Raw genomic sequence first — 21478 nt, forward strand, 5'->3', positions numbered from 1 at the left:
TGTTGATAGATGCAGTAAACCTCTTTCCTTATCTTACAAGACAGTTTTTAAGTTTAAAAATACATAAAGAAACTTTGCATTAATATTCAGAGGCTGACTTTAAACTCTTCAAAGCAGAGAGATTCAGAAGTCAGTTTTATTTGGTCTCTCTTTTTTTACCATTCTGAAGCCTATAGGTACATCATACAAAGTGACCCCTGCAAAAAAGTGGCATGCGGAGCCTTAATTCTAATATATGTTTGGTTTCATTGTGCCACAAGTACACTGTCAGCACCTATGTTTCTGGCTGTGTAATTTATGCTGTAATTAGAGCATGGCCCACATAATTTATAATATTTCTTTGTTACTTTGGACTGGAGATTAGCTACCCTTAGTCTTGGGCATTGATTATTCTGCTGTGTTAAACAAATACTTCTGTAACTTGAGTTACAGAAACAGTTAGGTTTCCCTGGAATTCAGTTATCTTAGTGCAAGGAAACACATGTCACTTCTATGTGATTGATAAATGGAGCTTGCTTACAAGAAAGGTCTTTGCATTTGCTCAGAAAATAACTGGATTCACTCATTAATGGCTTGCAGTAGGGTGTAATATCATACATGCTGTTGTCTGAGTTTATAGCGCTTGAATGTACTAACCGTTTAAAATCATTGTGCACATATATGTGTTGACAGAACACACTCTAAAAATGAAAACATGCCTTTGCAGTTACCCAGGAAACAGTTTAAATACACAGTCCCTCTGGCAGTGCCCAATGGAGGCTGCAGCCAGAAGTGTTAAGGACGTTGTCTGGAGGCCAGTATAGAGAATTCTCCAACTGGGGATCGAGCCTTAGAAGGCATTCTGTGCCTAAGTGTATGCCTCTATGTTCTCTATCAGAGTGGGTGAGTGAGCCAGGACTGGATAGGAGACATTTCGGAATCCTGAAAACTGTTGTGGAGGACCATTAGTACAGTGAAGTTGCTGGAGACGAAAGTGAAATAAACTGAAAACACTGTTTTGCCTGTAACTGCAAACCTGCTTGGCACAACGCGCAGAGTAGTGAGTGTCCTATTTATGTTGCACTCATAGCTCTTCCAATATAAGGAAAAGTTATGCTCAGAAGAAAAAACTTTTGGCTTATTTATTTGGATTACTGTAGCGCAGAGGTGGGCGAACTATGGGGGGTTGGATAGGGGGTGAGGTCCCGGGGGGCAGTTGGGAGACAGGGAGCAGGGGGGGGGTGGGTGGGGGGGAGGGGCGGGGTGGGGGCGGTCAGGGGACAGGGAGCGGGGGGGGGGGGATGGTTGGAGAGGGGGCTGGGTCCCTCTACACTTTGTTTCATATCATTTAATCAGTTACCGATCCATGAGGGCCTCCCTTTTATCCCATGACAGTTTTTTGCTTAAGAGCCTTTGGTGAGGGACTTGTTAAAGGCTTTCTGAAAGTCTTAAGTACACTATATCCACTGGATCCCCCTTGTTCACATGCTTTTCTAGTAGATTGGTGAGGCATGGTTTCCCTTTACAAAAACCATGTTGACTCTTCCCCTCCCCCCCCCAACAAATTATGTTCATGTATGTGTCTGACATTTTGTTCTTTACTATAGTTTCAACCAGTTTGCCCGGTACTGAAGTCAGGCTTGCTGGCCTGTAATTGCTGGGATCACCCCTGGAGCCCTCTTTAAAAATTGGTGTCACATTAGCTCAGAGGACGGCAACCTTTCAGAAGCGGTGTGCCGAGTCTTCATTTATTTACTCTAATTTAAGGTTTTGCGTGCCAGTAATACATTTTAATGTTTTTTAGAAGGTCTCTCTCTATAAGTCTATATATTACATAACTAAACTAAAGGGTTGTGGGGTGGGAAGAAGGAGTCAAGCAGAGGGCTGGGTGTGTATGAGGAAGATGCAGGGGCCTGGGGTGTGTGCGGGGCTCAGGGCAGAGGGCAGGGTGTGTGTGTGGGGGGGTCAGGGCTCAGGGGAGAGGGCTGGGTGACTGCTCCCCTAAGAACTCCCAACCCCCCTGCTCCTTGTCCCCTGACTACTCTCTCCTGGAACCCCTGCCCCCCCCGACCTCCCGCCCCCTGCCCGCACCCCCCCCCCCCCCCCCCCCCCCGACAGACCCCGGGACTCCCATACCCCATCCAACCCCCCCCCGCTCCCTGACTGCTCCCTCCAGAGACCCCCCATCCCTAACACCCCTCCCTCCGGGACCCCACCCTGCTCCCTGTCCCCTGACTGCCCCCACCCCTTATCCAACCCCTCTGGCCCTCGACCCCTTACCATGAGACTCCACGCAGAGCCAGATACGCTGTCCTGCGGGAGCGCACCACCCCGCACCTCAGAGCTCTGCGCGCGCGGTGGCAGGGCTCTGGTTGAGCGGGGAGCGTTTCTGTCTCCCCGCGGAGCCAAACACTGCCCCGTGGGGGCGCGTAGCTCCGACCCCCAGAGCGCTGCGCGCGCGGCGGTAGGGCTCCAGGGGAGGGGAGAAGGTGGGGGAGGGGCCGGCAGCTTGCTGCGCTCGGCCCGGTGCTCTGGCCCAGGAGCGCGGACCCCGCGGCTTGCCGTGCCGGGAGAGTGGGGCCATTTGCCCACCCCGTGCACACGGCTATGCTTCTGCTCTCTACCCCCATTAGGGGAGTGGAGGGCAGAGGAGAACGGGCTGGGCAGGATATTTAATGGCACGCTGGAGTCCCGGCAGGCTCCGGCATGCCATTAAAAATCGGCTCGCGTGCCATCGGTTGCTGACCCCTGCATTAGCTATTCTCCAGTCATTTGGTACAGAAGCTGATTTAAATGATAGGTTACAAATTACAGTTAGTAGTTCTACAATCTCACATTTGAGTTCCTTCAGAACTCTTGGGTGAATACCTTCTGGTCCTGGTGACTTATTACTGTTTAGCTCATTTTGTTCCAAAACCTCCTCTAGTGACACCTCAGTCTGGGAGAGTTCCTTAGATCTGTCATCTAAAAAGAAGTGAGAAGAAACTTCGTCCATGTGAGCATGGTTGCGGAGCCTGCTGGCCCCTACTTAGGAAGGGGGAGGAAAACAGCAGAATGGTTAAGTGCCACTAGTTTTTTTTCAGGAGTGGGGAAGAGAGGCAGGAGTGCTGCTCTAGTGTGGGTGGGGAGAGAAGGGAAACAGAGCAGTGCAATCATGCTTCTCATTTAAGAAAAGGGAGCAGCAGAGTGGCCCACATGGAAAGTTGTAGCTGGGAGGCTGCGTACCTCTTTCATGACCAGGAGGTGGTGCAGGAGAATTGACTTGTTGCAGATGGTTGGAGCGGGACAGCTGAGAACAAGTCTAACTTTGTGTGTCTGTGAGAGCTGAGAATTGACCCACTGGGGTGCATGTGGTGCAACGGGGGCTAGTAATGCTATTTTTGGCGGGACAAAATTAACTAAGTAGACTGCAGTGTCAGGATTTACTTACTGGTGGGGGACTGAAGATGTGTCCATGTAAATTAATAAGGCATGGGTGTGGTGGGTATGCAAATGAGAGCATGGCAGTTTCAGGTACTCTACCTCCTGCTAGTCTGGGTGAAGATATTAAAGAAATCTTTCAAACCTTGATAATCAGATGTCAAACACATACACTGATGCTTGTGTGAATAGAGTAGGAAGGGAAGTGGGACCATATACCTAAATGTACTGGCTTTACCTAACTCTGCCTTCCCTAGAACAATTCTGTATTAATCAGAAGGTATGCGAGTCCTGAAATAGTGTCCTTTGTGCACATTTGTAGGAACAGGGCTTCTTTCTGGCTGGCATTCAGGTTGGTCAATTGGCTATAGGATCTCTAAGTGGAGATTCCTAAGATAAGCAGTTGCCCAAAGGGGGCGGAGGGCAATTTATTCCTGAGGGAATTATGCACCAAAATATTAAAAATTATGTACCAAAAATTATGCACATGATATTTTAAAATGCCGCAAAATTCTGCAAATTTTATTTGTCAATAAATAAATGTAGCTCCAGCATGGCAGTGGGGAGCACAGGCCACTGACTGCATTGAGGTAGATCACCCTGAAGCCCCCACCTCTCCCAGTACAGGGACTTGGCAGTGAGACTGCACCTGACCCTGACACAGTGCAAGGGGTGGGCCTGCCCCTCTATGCCAGGTGCACCAGGTGTGGGCGGCAGGTTCAGCCCAGCAAGATCCAAGTATGGAGGGCTCAGTGTGGGTGGGGATCCACGTGTGGGGTGAGAGGTTTCTGGGTGTGGATGGCTCAGTGGGAGATCTGGATGCACAGGGGCTCATTGGGGGTTTTGGGTGCAGGTGCAGTGGGTTTCTGCAGGGGATCCAGGTGAAGGCGGTTGTGGCTCAGCAGGGGAGGTCTGGGTCTGGGAGACTAAGTGGGGGGTCTGGGTGCTGCGGGAATGGGGCTTTGAGTGGGGGTTTGGGTGTGGAGGGCTCATCAGAGGGAGGGGTCCAGGTGTAGGGAGATGGGGCTTGACAAGATGAGGGTTTGATGGGTCTGCTTAACAGGGGAGCCCCAGCTGCTGCTGAGGGGATGCTGCATGCCAGGGTCCTGCTTCCCCCCATGATTCCCCTGTTTCCTTTTCTTCTGCATCTCCCTCCCCTCACTCCCACATTCCCCTCCCCCTGCCTTATTCCTCCCCCTTCCTTCCCAATTGCCTTTTCTCCCACCCTCTCACCCCTTCTTCCCTCATTTCCCCCTTCCCCTCCCCCACCCATCCCCACCACAGGCACTCACTGTTGCACAGAAAACAGAAAGGCACACAGAAGGGGAGCACAACTGGCATTAGGACCCAGCTGCAGATTCAGAGGCAGCCTCCTTCAGCTGGGCAGCTCTATGCTTGCAGAAATGAGATGTATGTGTGGCATGTAACCCCATGTGCCCCCCATGCCTTGCCTGTGGTTTTTTTTTTGGGAGGCAATTCCTCCCCAACACTGTACCCATAATCACATCACCTGGCTTCCCTTTGCTTCCCTGCCATTTTCTGCAGGGAAGCACAGGACTCTCATGAGCAGTTTGATAAGATAAAGTCTTCAACTACTTACTGTTGCTGTATTCCATGATTCTCTATTGTGTTTTTCAGCGCTGAAGGGTCAGTCATGGCAGGTGATGCCATCATGCTGATCAGAGGCTTGGCTAAGCTCAGTAAGGCCATCATAGAAACCCAAGTAGGACAGCTGCGGCAAGGAGTTGTTGGTGGCGATGCAGTTATCATTGCAAGGACCTTTCAGACCACTGTTGAAGAGCAATTCAGTGCTGCCATGGGAAAGATGCAGGTAAGGAAGACTTGTATGCGTTCGCCATTTCCCAGAGCGAAGGCTTCTTTCTCTCACAGGTTGTACATTGCTCGTCTGTGAAAGGTGTCGTCTGTCTAAGAGGTAATGGGTGGGTCTCTGCACATAGTATTCCTGAGGGCATTCTGTGCCAAAAAAAAAATTAAAAATTCTGCGCACAATATTTTAAAATTCTGCAAATTTTATTTGTCAAATAAATGTGGAGGCTCCAGCATGGCATTGGGTAGCACAGGCCACTGGCTGCACAGAGGTGGGAGAACACTGTGTGGTGGGTTTGACTTTGTCCCGGATGCTATGCAGGGGATGAGGAAGTCCCATCCTCCCTAGCCACAACTAGCAGCAGAGCCCGGCACAGGGTAGGAGCCACCAGCTGGGTCTTCCCTAGTCCTAAGTCCTGCCCCACAGTGATTTGCCTCTCTGCCGGCTACCCTGGGCACCCAAAACATACTGCTGGGGAGAGTTGCATGACCGCTCTCGTGGCTTCTCTTTGCTTCCCCATCAAAATCATTTTTCTGCCGGGAAGGAAAGAAGGGGGACATAAATTCTGCACAGAATTCCCCTAGGAGTAACATAGGGTCCTTCCAGCTGCTGCAGGATGCTGAGACCATAGACAAGGTCTGCTGGTATTCTGAGGCACGGATTGTTAATACTAAACCATGGAAAATTCAGGTGATAGCTTCTAGAATATTGAAAAAAATTATCTTAAATCAACATTGTCAAAATAGTGATTTCTACAGTTTGGGTGGGGGATTTTTTTTTAACCTCATTCTTCAGCATTCTTGAAATACAGCATCTTTTAGTGACTCATGCACAACCAAACCAGAGTGCTTGGGTACATGTCTTTTGTTGGGTGAATGGAATGGGCACACATCTTCCTGTTTCTGTGCACAGGTGAAGGGATTGGCATATGGATGAGTCATGCACTCTGAAGTGCTTTGAGAGCAATGCTCTCCTCCTGAGATGCAAGTACAAAAGGGCAGCATGGTGTGTTCCAAGTGCGAAGACATACCTGGGAGGCCTACTGTTCATGGCTGCTTTTTTGTTTTCCCCAGGAAAGAGTCATGAGCTGAGGCTGAGGATTTAAGGTTTGGAGGTCTCTTTCCTGAGACTGTGGTATGAAAACACAAAGCGAATGGGAGATCTTGTTCTCCAGTAGGATAAATATCCAGTAGGAATTTTTTTGTCCCTCCAGATAACTTATTTGTATTGTAGTAATGTCTGGGAATCCCGGTTATGGACCAAAAGCTTTCTTGTCAAAAGTTAAGGTCTGACTAAGATTGAAAAGGGAAGGTCAGCAGCTTAGATCTTTACAAACTTCGGTTGCTAAAGATTAACTCTCTCATTTGGCTGTGAGAATGGACTTGTATAAGGTGAATTTTTTTCTACCTTTGCACTTAGCCAGTTCTTGTTTCCTCTGTGGAATTCTGCTGCTTTGCAACTCTTCTGCCATACCCCTTGGCGCAGGTAGTATTTTCTGAAGAACTCAGGGCCAGATTTTCAAGTGTTCAGTGCCCACAATTGGGCTGGAGTTTCAAAGGAGTCATTTTCCCATATAGGAACCTAAATAAAGGCCAGATTTTCAAAAGCGCTCAGGAGCGCCTATTGTGATCCTTATGGCCAGACTTACAAAAGTGCTCCACACCCAGGGTGTTGACATCTCTTGAAAATCTGGTGCTTAGTGCCCTGGGAGGACATGAGTCTTTAAATCAAAACTTGCATGTCTTTCTAAAAGAGATGCTATAGCTGAAACACAAGTTATGGGCTTGATGCTGTAATTACTAGATGAGATTCTATGGCCTGCATTATACAGGACACCTGGCTACGTGATCATTCATAATAATGGTCCCTTCTGGCCTTAAAATCTTGTGAATCTGTCTTTTTTTGGTTGAAGTTTGCCATGATTTTGGTGACCTGCAGAGCCCCCTAAGTGTATCTGGTTGTCAGTGCTTGTTGTGATAACTTTTTGGCTGTCGTTACCTTAATTTTAGTTTTCCTTTTGCCATCCCAGGTTTACAATATTTATTTTAAAACTCTTCTTCGATCTCTCTGGTCCCAGGGTCTAATATGACCGTACTTTTGTGTTCTGATCGGCTTTGGCAGGAAGGAATGTATATTACTAGATGGAAAAAAGAACCTTCTGCAGTAAATGAAACTGTCTCCATCCCTTGCAGCCCTTGCCAAATATTGACCATTTAAGACTTAAGATAATTCTTATTAAGTATGAAGAGAAGAAATTTGCTCTTTTCATACCCTGGTGGGAGGTGGCTGCTGCTGCCGCACTGATTAAAGATTTTTTCCTCCCTCAGTAATGTTGGTGCTGGGAATTACACGAGACCTGCCTGCATAACAGGAAGGGCTGTGTCCTGCATTTCTTCCTCAAATGGGGGGAAAATAATTAGCATTTGGGAAAGAGCCTAGAATATGCTGCTGTCTGCCTGACTGTATAAGAATCAAAACATTGATTTGGTTACAGTTCTCAGCAACAGGGTCAGGCTGAGGCAGGTAACTGGAGTCCCAGGGGCACTAGACAGTTCATTGAGTTAATGCTTTGTTTCTTGCTTTGATACTGCCAATCACTTTGCAGTATTCACAGATATCTGGAATAGCAAGGCAGGTATCACAAGTCAGGACCCAAGTGTGTTGGCAGAGCTAGGTTGGAAAACTTTTCCCGGCAACACCTCACATTGAGCTTAGCTGTGAGGTCACACCCTTGCTTTAAGCGCAAAATAATCATGCTCACAGTGAAATGTACAATACTACAATAACTTGCTGGCTGGTTAAAGAAATACTATTTTCTGTTATTTATGGGATCAGCCATGTGGGGTTGAGCTAAACTGCTCTACAATTAGATGTTCGACTAGTACTTCTGAAAGAGTTTAAGGTGTAAAAATACCTAAACTATGAATAATGGGGAAGAGTGCAAGAAGGATAAAAACTAAAGTCTTGAGTGCTGGAAGGATGTGTGAGGGGTGCCAGGGGGAGGGAGATAGCAGATCATTTCTGTCATCAGGTCTATTGCACCCATCGCTATAGTAGCTAAGTATTGTGTTCCATATAAATGGTCTCCAGAATTCTTGTACCTTCCTGTGTACCTATGATGTGGGATTGACTGGATATATCTGAGTACCTCCCCTTGAAATCAGCATGACCTAGTTACACTCCCATTTAAGAGGGTCTTTGAGTGTCCTGTGGGGTTTTTTAGATTTCTGGTTTCTGACCCATTCCAATGTTACTTGCAGGATCTGGGTAAACAGCAAGAAAACTTAACTGATCTTGGTGAGGATTTTGGGAGCGATTACAATTTCTCGGGGCCAGAGTCGTCAAATGCTACAAAGGACTTCTCATCTCCAGGCCAGCCTGACAAAGGTAGTGGTACAGAGGGTCCAGCTTACACCTACGCCACGAACGGACCTTTTAGAAATGTCAGCGAGATTGGAGATGCAAGCCCAGGGCAGATTCCTTTCTCCGCCAAAGTGAATGCAAAGCTATTTGGAGGCTTTAGGGACCCTGGAAATCCTTTTGCTGCTGTTTTTGGGCAAAACAGGGCTTTTCACCAGGACCATTCCTCTGTCAGTGGGCTAACAGCTGAAGATATTGATAAAGCCAGGCAGGCCAAAACCGATCCGGAACACAAACCTCACAAACAAATGGTATGTATTTGTTAATTTCCAGTCCTCTGCTGTAGCCACACAATCACCCTTCCTCACCCTCTCCTCCTGCTCTCCTCCGAATTTGGCTTATTGCTACGTGGGTGGTAAAGGGGACGGTGTCTGGTTTTTTGTTTGTTTTTGTTTGTTTTTTTTAATTTTAGTCTATGCAATGTTGTTCTGTCACTCCCCTCCCCCCCCATTCATCTTCTGTGAGAGGATGGTTAAAATGTGTACATGAAATTAGAATTGTTCTCTATTAACAGGTGCTCACCTGTCACTCCCCATGCTGGGCCCTCGGGTGCCATTGCATGCTTAGGATAATTAAGGGTCTATATTTACTCTTGGCTTGCAGACTGAGACATGGAGCAGGTGCAGACAGCTGTAGGCAGTCTCAGTAGGGGTGTGAAAGATTGAGTGGGCACTATATGTTGAATTCCTCTGAACTGAGTGTGTGATCCCTCCAGGTCAGGGTGGCCCCCACTATTAGGATAGCATATGGGAAGCTTGAACTTCCACCCCAGAGTATAAACATACCTAAGAATGGCATAATCTTGCAAATGCTGCACCTTGCCCTCATGGTGGAGGAGAGACTATAGTGGAATGAGAGAGTGCACAGCGAAAAGATTTGCCATCATTGATCTGTCTCTCTCTCCTTCTCCAAACCCCACTCCAGATGTTACCAGGATTCACAGTTAATTTAACCCATTGGGCTGCTTTTAGTAAACCCACTTGTGCTTGTACTGCACCTGTAACTGGAGGGGTAGTCTATAGTGCTATGAACCTGGTAACTTTCAAGAGGATTAATTTCACTAATGCAAGGTGTGTGTCCTGTAGATCAAAGGGTGGCCAAGTTAGCTATAGGGTCTACTTAGACATGAACACAAACCTTTTAATCCCTCTTGCTTCCTCTCCATGGCTCCCCCAGTATTTGCCACTGGAGATGTTTAATGTTTGCTTTGGTTACAATTTGCATGGTACACTGTGTTCGCTTGGAAAAACATGAGCTTCTAGAGGCTACAGGGATCAGTGCCCTAGAAATACCTAGGGTGGGATTTGTGGGATGCTGATTTCTAGCTTGGTGTAGGTCTTAAAGCATCAAATAAGTTACGTTATTTTCTTTGGTAGCATCAACCTCTCCTAGCTGAGTTTCACCGTGGATTTTTTCTTATTTTGTTTCTTCCAATCATGCAGCTAAGTGAACGGGCCCGAGAGCGGAAGGTGCCAGTCACACGGCTTGGGAGACTCGCTAACTTTGGAGGTGAGGGGTGTGTGTGTGAGGGCCTGGCACTTGTGCATGTATTTGTATTAGTCAATGACCATGAGGGTGCTGATGGTGAGGCAGCAGGGAAGAGCTGAGTGTAATGAACACTAACCACCTCTGTTCCAGTTAAGGACTCGGTTAGCATGTGCCTTGCTACAAATCGCTGATTTGGATCAATGCTCAGCTCATGCTGCTTTATTATGGTTGCAGATCTCATCCACTAATCTGAGTGGAGTTGCAGCAGGGGTGAATCTGGCCCACGGTACAGTGGGACGCATTGCAGAGGCCAAACCCCCAAAGTTGTTATGATGCGTATGTTCTGAGACCTGGCTCTTTGTCACTTTCTTCTCTCCTGTATTGTCCGGCTGCCATGTAGCAGTCTGCCTCTAGTGGAAACACATGATAGTCTTAGAAGTTCTGTGTGGAAGATTTGGTAGGGCGCTGCTACTCTTCTTGATAATACTCTGTTCCTTCACCTTTGTTTTTTTAGTTACCTGTTATCCAATAAAAATGCCTCTGCTCCTGCAGACTTGCATATTTATTTATTTATGTATTTATTTTCGAGGGAAACCTTCCTCTGGTTACTTCAACAGCATGAAGTACTACAGTAGCTTGCCTTAGTTTGAACTGATCCATACTGTTCACTTGATTAGTGGCCAGATGTTATGAAATGTATTATTCTGGTGGAGGATGGGGAGCTTACCTGCAGAACAGACATGGTCGATGCATTTAACTCGTTAATAAACCACTTTCTAATTGGAAGATTATGTAGGGCCTGATCCTACAGCTTTCCTTGTGAAGAATTCTCACTGAAATCAGCGGGATTTCTGTGCACGAATGGCTTGCAGGATTGGGCTCGTATTGAAAGAATAGGTGCTTTTTAAGATAAACATCTTTATAGCAGTAATAATAGCTGGCACTTGCATAACACGTTGCATCTGGGGATTTCAAAGGGCATAACAAATGTTAATGAAACTGCACAGTATCCTCCCTGTGAGATAAGGGAAGTATTACACCCAGATTACAAATGGGAAAATGCTTGTGGAAGTGCATGACTCCCAGTCCCCTATTCTGCAATCAATAAACTTGCAGCCTTTTGCTTAGATGTGATCATATTGTTTATAGATAAATGCAGCATAATTACATTGTGAGTTTTCTCTCAAGTAGTGTTTTTAGAGCCTCTCACACCTATAAGGACTTCACAAAATCTGCTTGAAACACACACACACAATCTAGACATCCCCAGATTATTAATACCATGTTCAGACCTGCCAGTGCACAGGAGTAGTCCCCTTAGCCTACTTGTATTGGAGAGTGTGTGTGTGTGTGTGTTAGTGTTACGCATGCTGGAAAGCACTGGAAAGGAACAGTTCCTTGCAGTGTAGCTTTGCTTAGGATAAGCAACACTTAAATTGCAGGATGTGGGGAGAAGACTCTTAACACCTGCAGGGAATCTGAGCTCTGCATTTCAGTGCAGGGTTCCTGATCCACCTCATTCTGCTCTGCTGCATAAAGAGGACAATGCATCACAATTCACTTCTTAGAATAATAGCATCTCTTTTAAAACCATTTTTTTGAAGCTCTGATTGCTTACAGGCCTCCTCCGACCTGAAGCACTGACATTAGTGCTTCCTGCACCCTAACCCATGTTTTGAAGAAAGCATGTTGCATTACTGCTGGCTGGTCATATTTTCCATGTAACCAGATTTATCCTAGCTGCCTGCTGACAGCTGCTTGATGTGAAATGGCAACTGTCCATGCTGTTTGTCTCTGGACTTTCAGTACTGTGGGTATACAGCTCCAGGTCTCTGCATTCAAGACTGTGGCATGAGGAATGGCTGACTCATGCTTCAAGCTGGAAAGTTACCCTTAGTGGGTGGGGAGGAGAGGAAGTGAAACTTCAATATTAAAAAAAAAAAAAAAAAAACAGGGAGGGGCAGGGAATACATTGTTTACAGTCAGGGTCACTTGGAAAACATACCACTCCTCCATACATCACTCTCCTTTCTGAGAAGCTTGAAATTGAGGTCAAGAACAGCTGGGCTGTTGCTTTCAGCCTGTTGTTCTTGGTTCCTGGTTTGCTTTTTCCGATCTTGGTGAAGGAACAGAGGGAGTTTTGTTCAGTTTTCCCCACTGCCATGGGTTCTTCCTTGATAGTGTCAGGAACTGATAAGCCTTTTCTGCAACAAGAAGGAGAAGCATGATCTTCTCTGTGATCTTGTTAGCCTCTTAATAGGTGTTAAGCAACAGGTGGGTTGATTCAATAGGCAAAGCCTCTCCTTTGGTGGCTGGGTGGGGTTGGCTAATGCTTGAAGGAGTCTTTCTCCTCTGAAGTAAGGAGGAGGTAACACAGCATCAGGAGAATGATGGATCATCTGGAGTAAGAGGGAAAGCTCCTTAATTAAGAGAACTGGGTCTTGGCTGGCTTGAGAGAGAGAACTGTAACTTCAGAATACTTTAAGCAAGTGTGGGGTCTGTATGTGCGGAGACTTGGCTCCGTTTACAGTTAAAGGCAGCTTCTGTACATTATTTACTCTAAGTTTAGAACTGTTTTTGGCCTGCACATGTACTTAATAATAAAAACATTATACTGCAAATCCATATCTGGTAACTCCAGACAGTGGTTTTGTTTTACTTGTTTTAATCTGATGAGGTGAAGACCCTCTTCTCCTTAAATCTTTACAATACATTTTAAAACTCTGGTGCTGTGTAAAATGCCTATGTCAGATTCCTTGAACTGCTCTGCAGCAGTAATCACAGTAACTTCAAAGCTCAGGGCCTGGTTATTGGAGGTGCTTGCACTCTCAATAGAAGATGTGCTGAAGACAGGAAGACTGCACCTAGGATGATCTAAAGAGAGGTAGCAGTTACACTGCCAGCAGTTGGGAACGGCTGCAGAAAGGAGTCTGAGATATGCTGCAGAAAAGAGGCAGGGCAAGAAAGACAAAATGTTGAACAGTGAAGGTGAACCCCTAGAGTGACCATACCTCACAGGTTAATGGGAATTAACAGCACATCTACTTATATTCCTTAGAATGTTGAAGCGATTGAGATTGTGTGTGAGAACAAGAGTGCAGTGATCTGACGAAAACACTTGGCATTGGGATATGATCTCTTCTGTTCCATCAGCTGCCTGTTACGATACTTAGCGGTGGTAGTGGCTTTGCTGTCTTTGTATAGAAGGATCATTGCCCTTGTCCATTGGAGTCTAAACTGACTTCTAAAAGCAAGGAAATTGACAATGAGTGGAGTTGTTTGTTCTCCCTGAACTTTGAGAGAGGGCTTTACATGTCAATGATCTCATTTGAAGATGCATATGGGATGGGGAAGAAATTTTTAGAGAGTACATTGAATAGCTGGGATAGATTTCTGCTTGAGAGGTGAATATGGATTAAAAAGATATAGAGTCTACAGAGTGGCATTTGACCTTTCTCCAACTTTCTTGAGGAGGGACAGTAGCAGTTTTAGTTCTCATTTTCTTATGAGATGGGAAACTTCTGATTTATTAGGGAAGGATGGGTGGGGAGGTGAAAACCTAGGTTAGATTTCAACACTCCCTAGAGCAGTGGTTCTCAACCTATTTACCATTATGGGCCGGATATGCAGCTCTCTATGTATAATGTGGGCCACATCCACACAAATGTATGTATGTTACCTGTATGGCACTGAGTATGTCACATGGGCCGCAGCTGCGTGCTGATTGGGCCGCAGGTTGAGAACCTCTGCCCTAGAGTATACTGAACTGAGTATCCAGGCTCTTTCATGCCACTTTTCCTTCTTCTCTTCCACAAGAAACAAGACAGGTGCCTTTCTTTCCCCCTTGTGAATTTGAACAAGTTGGATATATTTTGGAGAACATACTGGTCTTCCAGCTGCCTTATTGTTGGAGCCCTCGTGCTGAAACGGGAATGCTTGAGGTTTCAGTAACGGGGTGTTAAGTATGTGGTCTGTTGCTGGGAACTTGCCTGGAATCACAGCCTTTCTGGGAGCAGAGGTGTAGACTGCCTTAAAGCTTGAGGATTCTTTCCTGCAGTGCATAGAACACTGTGAACTAATTGGAATTTAATGCTGACTAGAAGTAAATTCCTTCACTGAACTTTGGTCTCTCCTTGCATGCATTATACATGCTTGGTTCTGCTGAGCTTAGTGTTTTATTGAGGCTATTAAATGCTAGAAACTTCCAGTGGAGTCATTCTAGCTGTAATTGGTTTCTGAGCAACTTACCACAAAGTACAGGCGCAACCATAATATATGGGGTCCGTTCTTTTTATTGTATTAAAATATTTTCAGGACTGATGATTACTTTGTTTACATTTTTGGGGTGAGTTTAGTGCTCAGGAAACTAGTAGGAATCTATGCCAATGGCTAGATTCGTGCTGTGCAAAGCTGTCGCACGCAGATGGTCAATCTGTCCTGCACTGCAGCACACTATATAATGCTTGCAGTGTACAGCATGACCATACCCAGAGCACATGCTGCTAGAGGGGAAAATACCTTTCACCTTCAGAGCTTGGCAAGCTGTGCAGAGCGGTAGCAAACTGTTCAGCATCCATCAGCTTTGTTATGTCAGTTGCTCAGTGAGTGCATTCCTTTGGAACGGACTTGCTTTCAGGATGGCTCATGTTTTCATTTCAGTTTGTAGCATAACGGGAATTAGCAGGCACCTGGGAAATGTCTAAAACAATACACTGATGGAAAAGAAAGCTGTAGGCTGTAGCCTTGAATTTACCCATATGCCTGGGTAAAGCATAGTTGACGGTTGCACTTTATATTTTGACACCAGCAGACTTGTTTATTTTCTCTCCAGAGGTGCTGAGCAGCTTCATCTCCTGTTGACTTCACTGGGAGTTCTGGATGCTTAGCCCCTCTGAAAATCAGCCCGGAAGCGTGTGGATTTTGTTCTAGAAGGCTGCCTCTATTTAGAGGTAAACAGTCAGGTAGTGTAGGCTGAAAACCACAGCCTTTGGGATGGTGAGTATGTAGAAGTTTGGAAAAACAAATATTAATGGATTTTCTTGAAATTAGTGTCTTGTTGGGTCTAATCAATCCCTTGCAGTATTTGTAGGCTTGGCAGGATTCAATTTTTATTCCCCCCACCCCCCAATTTTGAGAATTAAGATAAATGTTTTATTTTTTAATATTTACAGTTGCTGGAAATTAAGTGGGGTGTAGGATTGGAGGTTGGGGTTAAGGTTAGGGCAGTGTTGATAGTGGGGCTCCCTGCATGGTCGAGGAGCCCAAGACACCCAGGGTGCAAGGTGCGGGGGAGGCTGTGGTCTGGGCATGGCAAAACAGAGACCCCCCAGCCAGGGATGCAAGGAGGAGGATGGGAGCAATCCCTGGGTGCTTTTGAACAGTTCCTGCCCAGGGATGGCTCCCACACTTCTGGCTGCTGAGTGAGTGAGCAGGGCCTTCATGGGCTCTCTGTAGTTGGCTGGTGACATCAGATCCTGCAGGGACAAGGGATAGGTAAAGGGGGGAAGGGCAGCCTGCACTCTTGGCATGGCAGAGCAGAATCCTAGGGCCATGAGGAGGAGGAGGAGGGCATAGCCATTCAGCACCAAGGTCGCCACCCCTGCGGTGGGTGCTTTTTGTCCTCGTTGTCCTGGCTGGGGGTCTCTGCTCTGGTGGGCCAGGACTGTAGCCGTGTTACTGGCCCTGCAGAAGCTCACAGAGCCCATTGCTGTCCAGCTATCACAGGAATGAGGGAGTGGGCCCATGAGAGCCAGGACTCTCTGCACTGCAACAAGGCCAGTGACACCTGATCCCTTCAGGAGCAAGGAGGGGAGGCTGCACTCCCACCAACTGTTACTGATCAATATCTTTTTGTGGATTTCAGTCCGTCAGCTGAGCTAGATGTTTACCCACATCTATCTATTTAGATCAAATTCTGCCAAGCCTAAATATTCGCAATATTTGCTTGGTCACCTTCCCCTTAACCCTTCTTGTGAACTGTCTTTGTTGTGTGAGCCGAGAAATACCCTAAAGAGCCCATAAACAATGAATGCTAAATGAAAAGGAAATGTAGTGTTTTTAAAATAAAGCTCAAACTAGTCCCTAGTGTAATTCTGTTGCAGTCAATGGAGTTACACGACCAGCAATGAATTAGGCCTGTGCTCTTAATTTTTTAATTTTGCATCTTTACAGTAAATAACAGGAAGGGGAATAGAGAGAGACATGAAACTGTGAAAACTCAGATTTAAAAAAAAATGCTCTGTGTAAGCCTTAGGGACCAGTGAAATGCACCAGGTCTTGAGGAGGGGACTGCCTGATGTGTTCTTCATGGGAATAAAAGTCTTCAAGTTATTTAAAATATTTGTACTAGCTTGTTGCCTGGCTTGTTCGCTTTTTCTTGATGAATGGAGTGGGTTTGCAGTACAGTCAGTTACTGTCTTTGCAGACTTTGTTGCTGTATAGCAACAATCAAAGCAGCAGGATCCCACCCACCCCAAGGGCACTTTCTTCCCTCCCCCACTGTGTTTAGACCAGATTTGTATATTGTCTTATTCCCTGTTACATTTCCAAATAGTTCATTATATCAGCAGACCTGCTGTGGGGTTGTTGCACTGAATTTCAGTATAATGCTCACAGGACCATAACTCAATCAGATTCAGACCACCACAGGGATGCTGATAGCCTTTAAGTCTTTAGGGGCAGGAGTATAAAAACAGCCAAGGCTTAAGCTTGCCTAAGCCTATTTTTTTTTTTTCTTCTCCTGTTTCGAGCAGTTGTTGGCTGACACTTGTTACTCGTTTTCTGCTAGAAAATCCCACGGAATTTTCCAATTTAAGAAGTGCTACTTTTAACAAACTCCTTTTTAATCCCTTGCTCTATACAGTGTAAACCCTTGCAGCCTCTTCGCAGGGTGAATTGTTGCGTTGTAGTTTTTAAATTTGGATTAGAAACTCTTTAGGGTGAGGGATGAAGAGCACTAGGCCAGACTCTGATCTCAGTTGTAATATTGTAAAGCAAAAAGTACTTCTAAGTGTGCTAGAATTGCTCCTGATGAACACTGGTAACTGAGATAGAATCTGGTCCCTAGTCTTTCATTTGAGTGGGACACCGTAGAGACCAGTTAGAGCCAAACTAGTTTAGAATTGCGGTAACAATAAAACAGAGCTCTGAATGGGAGTGTTACCAACAGATCTGGTGCTAAATGAGCTATATCTTGGAGCTTGATGTCAGCACTCATTCACAACCTAGAAAATTGCCTTTTGGGGAGTATCAAGTATCCGAGGGTAGCCTTGTTAGTCTGTATCTACAAAAACAACAAGGAGTCTGGTGGCACCTTAAAGACTAACAGATTTATTTGGGCATAAGCTTTCGTGGGAAAAACCTCACTTCTTCAGATGCACCTGAAGGTTTTTACCCACCAAAGCTTATGCCCAAATAAATCTGTTAGTCTTTAAGGTGCCACCAGACTCCTTGTTCTTTTGGTGAGGACTCTTTGCTCTCTTTAAATCTTCCTGTCTGATTCTTTTTGCTTGCTACTGTTAGTTCTGTAATATAGTGCTTGCTATTGCATGTGTGTCACCTAGAGATAGAGGAATTTTTCAAGGAAAGGTTTTATAATCAGAAAATGCTGATTCATCAAGAAAGTTTTTCAGGTCCACATTGGGAAGGAGGCCATAGCCAATAGCTCCTTCCTGTCTTGGACCTCAGAATCCTTCCCAATGAATAAGCATTTTCTGATTAAAAACCTTTCCTAGAAAAATTACTCCATCTGTAGTTGGGAGACCCAGATTTGAGTGCATGTTCTATCTGATTCAGAGGTGTCTTTTGTTTGTGGTTTCTCTTGTGGAAAAACTTTGAAAGGTCTCCATCTTGTTCCAGTATGGAATGAAAACAAATTCTGAAACCATCATTTTTCATGAAATAGAATTCTTGTTTTCTGCCCATCGCTAGTGCCTGCACTCTACTGGATGGAGTCTGACATCTTTGAGTGTCTTCATGTTGTCCTTCAGTGGCTCTAACCCAGTGTTCCCTCTAATTTTTCCCATACATGTGCGGAATGAATTTTATGTGCACCAATATGGAGGTAATGTGTGACACATCACTTCCATATTGGTGCACATAATAAGATTCCTGTGGCGGGGGTGGGTCCAAGGGGTTTGGAGTGTGGGAGGGGGCTCCGGGCTGGGGGTGCAGGCTCTTGGGCGAGGCCGGGGATGAGGAGTTTGGGGTGCAGGAGGGTGATCCAGCTGGGAGAGAGGACTCCCACTAGCTCTCCCCGCAGCAGCACCTTGGCTGGGGGGGGGGAGGTGCCTCTCCCTGCTGCAGCAGCTCCGGGGTTGGGGCCCACTTCTTCCCTGGCTGTGGCAGGTCTGGGGCTGGGTTGGGGGAGAGGGAGCAGAAGTGGTGCCCCTCCCCCGGCTGTGGCAGGTCCCGGCCAGGTGGCTTCCCTGAGCGCCTGTGTGGCCGCGCAGCTTACAGGGAACTTAGGCTCTAACCTTTATTGTCAAGTTATGCCCAGTCAGGTATATGTTTGGTTGTGGGACCAAAACAGCCTTGGTTATTCCCTGCTATCGACTGCTGAGGCTATATGGCTACACAATTATTCAGCATGAGCAAGGTTATTGGTCCTGTAACTAATTATCTGAGAGGTTTATTACTGTTGATAGCTTCAAAATCCTTACCTTTTTAAAAACATGTTGAGATCCTCTAAAAGATGCTATTAAGTGAAGAGTTTTATTATTTAACTTGTATGCTTCATATATTGTCAAATCTCAATACAAGAGGTTGAAAGTTCAGTTTGAAAGTGAACTGCCTTATCAGAATAAAATATGTAAACAGAAATGTAATCAGTCAAAGAAAAATAATCCCTGCTGGTTAATGTTTAATAATAAGCCACTGTAACATCACTGGAGCTGCTTGTGGCAATGCCTAACCTTGCACTGGGTGTTTAGGTTGTGGAGAAGTTAATGTCTGAGATAAAGGTGGAGCTATGTTCTGAGTGGAGAGTACATATATCGGTTAAAATCTTACGGGGAGTTAGAATTAATTGGGAGGAAGGAGAGAGACCCATTATGCCAAGAGTGTCAGCTGGTTTGGGCCCATATTTGTTAAACTGGCACCACAGAACTCTTGTTTTTAGTACACAAGTACCCTCCCATCTGCAAGCACAACCATATTAGTTGTCCTTGTGTGTCTGTACATGTTGCCTGGATGTTTTGTATCAGTGCATTATGGGATACTATCCCAGGGTGCTCAGCAGGGGCTACAGTCCTTGGAGGACATACATATGGAACATATGCTAGCAGTATGTGGGGCAGTGCATTCTGGGATATCCTGATTTGCAGAGCTGAGATGTAGGGCTGGCTGGCTTGGTTACCTTAATACCATTGGGGTCCTGACTTAACCAGCAAATTAAACTTTACGGCCTGAAAGAATGAAGGAAGGAAGCCAGCCTATACCCCTAGCAAAGGTAGTGCGTGGTTATCGCCATAGCTCTTGGATTCTCACTCAGCTTTTAGGGGGGAGCACTGATTTAAGTGCTGCACAAGCTGAGGAGACAGTTACAGTGCAGGTGGCATTTATCGATTCCAAGGTCCAGAAAGGTCTGCTCTGATCATCTCAGCCGTCTGACCTCCTATGTCAGTGGTTTTCAACCTTTTTCTGGTGACCCAGATGAAGAAAATTGTTGATGTCCGTGACCCAACGGAGCTGGGGATGAGGGGTTTGGGAGTGGGAGGGGCTCAGGGCTGGGGCAGAGGGTTGGAGTGTGGGGCTGAGGGCTGTGGGGTGGTGCCAGGAATGAGGGGTTCAGGATGTGGGAGGGGGCTCATGACTGGGGCAGGAGGTTGGGATGCAAGAGGGGGTCAGGGCTCTGGGGTGGGGTCAGGGATGAGGGGTTTGGGGTTCAGGAGGTGGCTCTGAGTATGGGGGGAGGGGCTCAAGACTGGGGCAGGCGGTTGGGGCACGGGCTTACCTCGGGCGGCTCCTGGTCAGCGGCACAGCAGGGGTGATAAGGCAGGCTTCCTGCCTGTCCTAGCACCGTGGACAGGAGGCCCCCAAGCGGCTCCACCCCCCCAGTTCCTGGCCAATGGGAGTGTGGAGCCGGTGCTCGGGCGGGGGCAGTGCATGGAGCCCCGTGACCCCCTTGCCTAGGAGCCGGACCTGCTGATGGCCACTTCCGGGGCGCAGCACAGTGTCAGAACAGGTAGGGACTAGCCTGCCTTAGCCAGGCAGCACCGCCGAAAGAACTTTTAACAGCCCAGTTGGTGGTTCGACCTAGTGCCTTACATTCATTCCATGACCCAGTACTGGGTGGCAACCTGCAGTTTGAAGATCACTGTCCTATATAACATAGGCCAGACCTTGTTGTTAAACCATGTTGATGGCTTGGGCACAATTGGCATTTAGACCCAACAATGTTGCTAGCTGCTTATGAGTGTGATTGGTGGTTTTATTGTGTAGATTTGGCTTAAGCCTCTGCCTCTACCATTGAAACTTCGCTAGCAACCTCTGTGTCCGAACATGTTTGCTATTTCCTTGACGAGTGTGAACGGGAGGATTTTTCTTTCCTGAGAACTGTGCTATCAAAAGCAGTATTGTAACCTACCTTCCCAAATAGACTTCCTCCAGAGTGACTTTTTAAAGCTTCGCTACAACTGGTGTGTGGAACCCTACTGCTTCACTCTTTTGCAGCATGCTTGTGAGCTGAGTATTCTAGAACTTTTTCGTCAATAATAATATAGCCCTGACATGCCAGAGTGAATGAAGAGATCTAGGAGAAGGGTGGGTTAGTGTTGAATTGTTAGCTTATACTATCATAAAAGCCAGATCTAATCAAGTTACGTTGTACATTTATAAATGCTAAAGTCTTGTCTTCCCTATCTGTAGGAAAAGCAGATATTTCTGCAATCCATGCAGTCAAGGCTGATTTCAAAAGAGCTACCTCTCAGTATCCTCTGAATGTATCAAATGGCTTAAGCATACACAGATGGCATATTTGTGCTCATTCACCACTGACTTGTTTGTTTTTCCTCTTGTTTTAAAGGACTAGCTGTTGGTCTTGGCATTGGGGCCTTGGCAGAAGTTGCAAAGAAGAGCCTTAGACATGAAGAACGCAATGGTGAGCTTTCTGGTGTGCTTGTTTTGAACAGAAAACCTAGTTGCTTTCTCTTAGGCATTCTCTACTGTGTAGAAGAATAAAATCCTGAGAGGTCTCCAAAGGTTGTGATTGTGATGCTGTATGTTAGGAGTGGAGTGGTTTTTTTTCCCCCCAGTTTCTTTTGGTTGAGTTAATTTCTTTTTAACCTCATAAATACAGGTTGTACTGCTTTACCAACTTACCTTGTACATACACAGCTCTATGGG

At 46.2% G+C, this 21478-nt stretch overlaps 1 protein-coding gene across 3 annotated transcripts in view; it reads left to right on the plus strand.

Annotated features, from left to right (window-relative positions):
* COQ8A (coenzyme Q8A) overlaps positions 1-21478 on the plus strand; it is a 77576-nt gene that overhangs the window by 15431 nt on the left and 40667 nt on the right. For 2 of the 3 annotated variants that reach the window (XM_034764716.1, XM_034764718.1), the window contains exons 2-5: positions 5038-5230; positions 8488-8898; positions 10090-10156; positions 21159-21233. In XM_034764716.1, the coding sequence (XP_034620607.1) occupies positions 5054-5230; positions 8488-8898; positions 10090-10156; positions 21159-21233 (730 nt within the window). In that variant the 5' untranslated portion in view covers positions 5038-5053. Of the gene's footprint in view, positions 1-2965; positions 3037-5037; positions 5231-8487; positions 8899-10089; positions 10157-21158; positions 21234-21478 lie in introns of those variants that run through there. The other variant, XM_034764717.1, reaches the window with a different exon arrangement.

Source organism: Trachemys scripta, chromosome 3 (genome assembly GCF_013100865.1).
Source record: "Trachemys scripta elegans isolate TJP31775 chromosome 3, CAS_Tse_1.0, whole genome shotgun sequence".
In the NCBI taxonomy this organism is placed as follows: Eukaryota; Metazoa; Chordata; order Testudines; family Emydidae; genus Trachemys; species Trachemys scripta.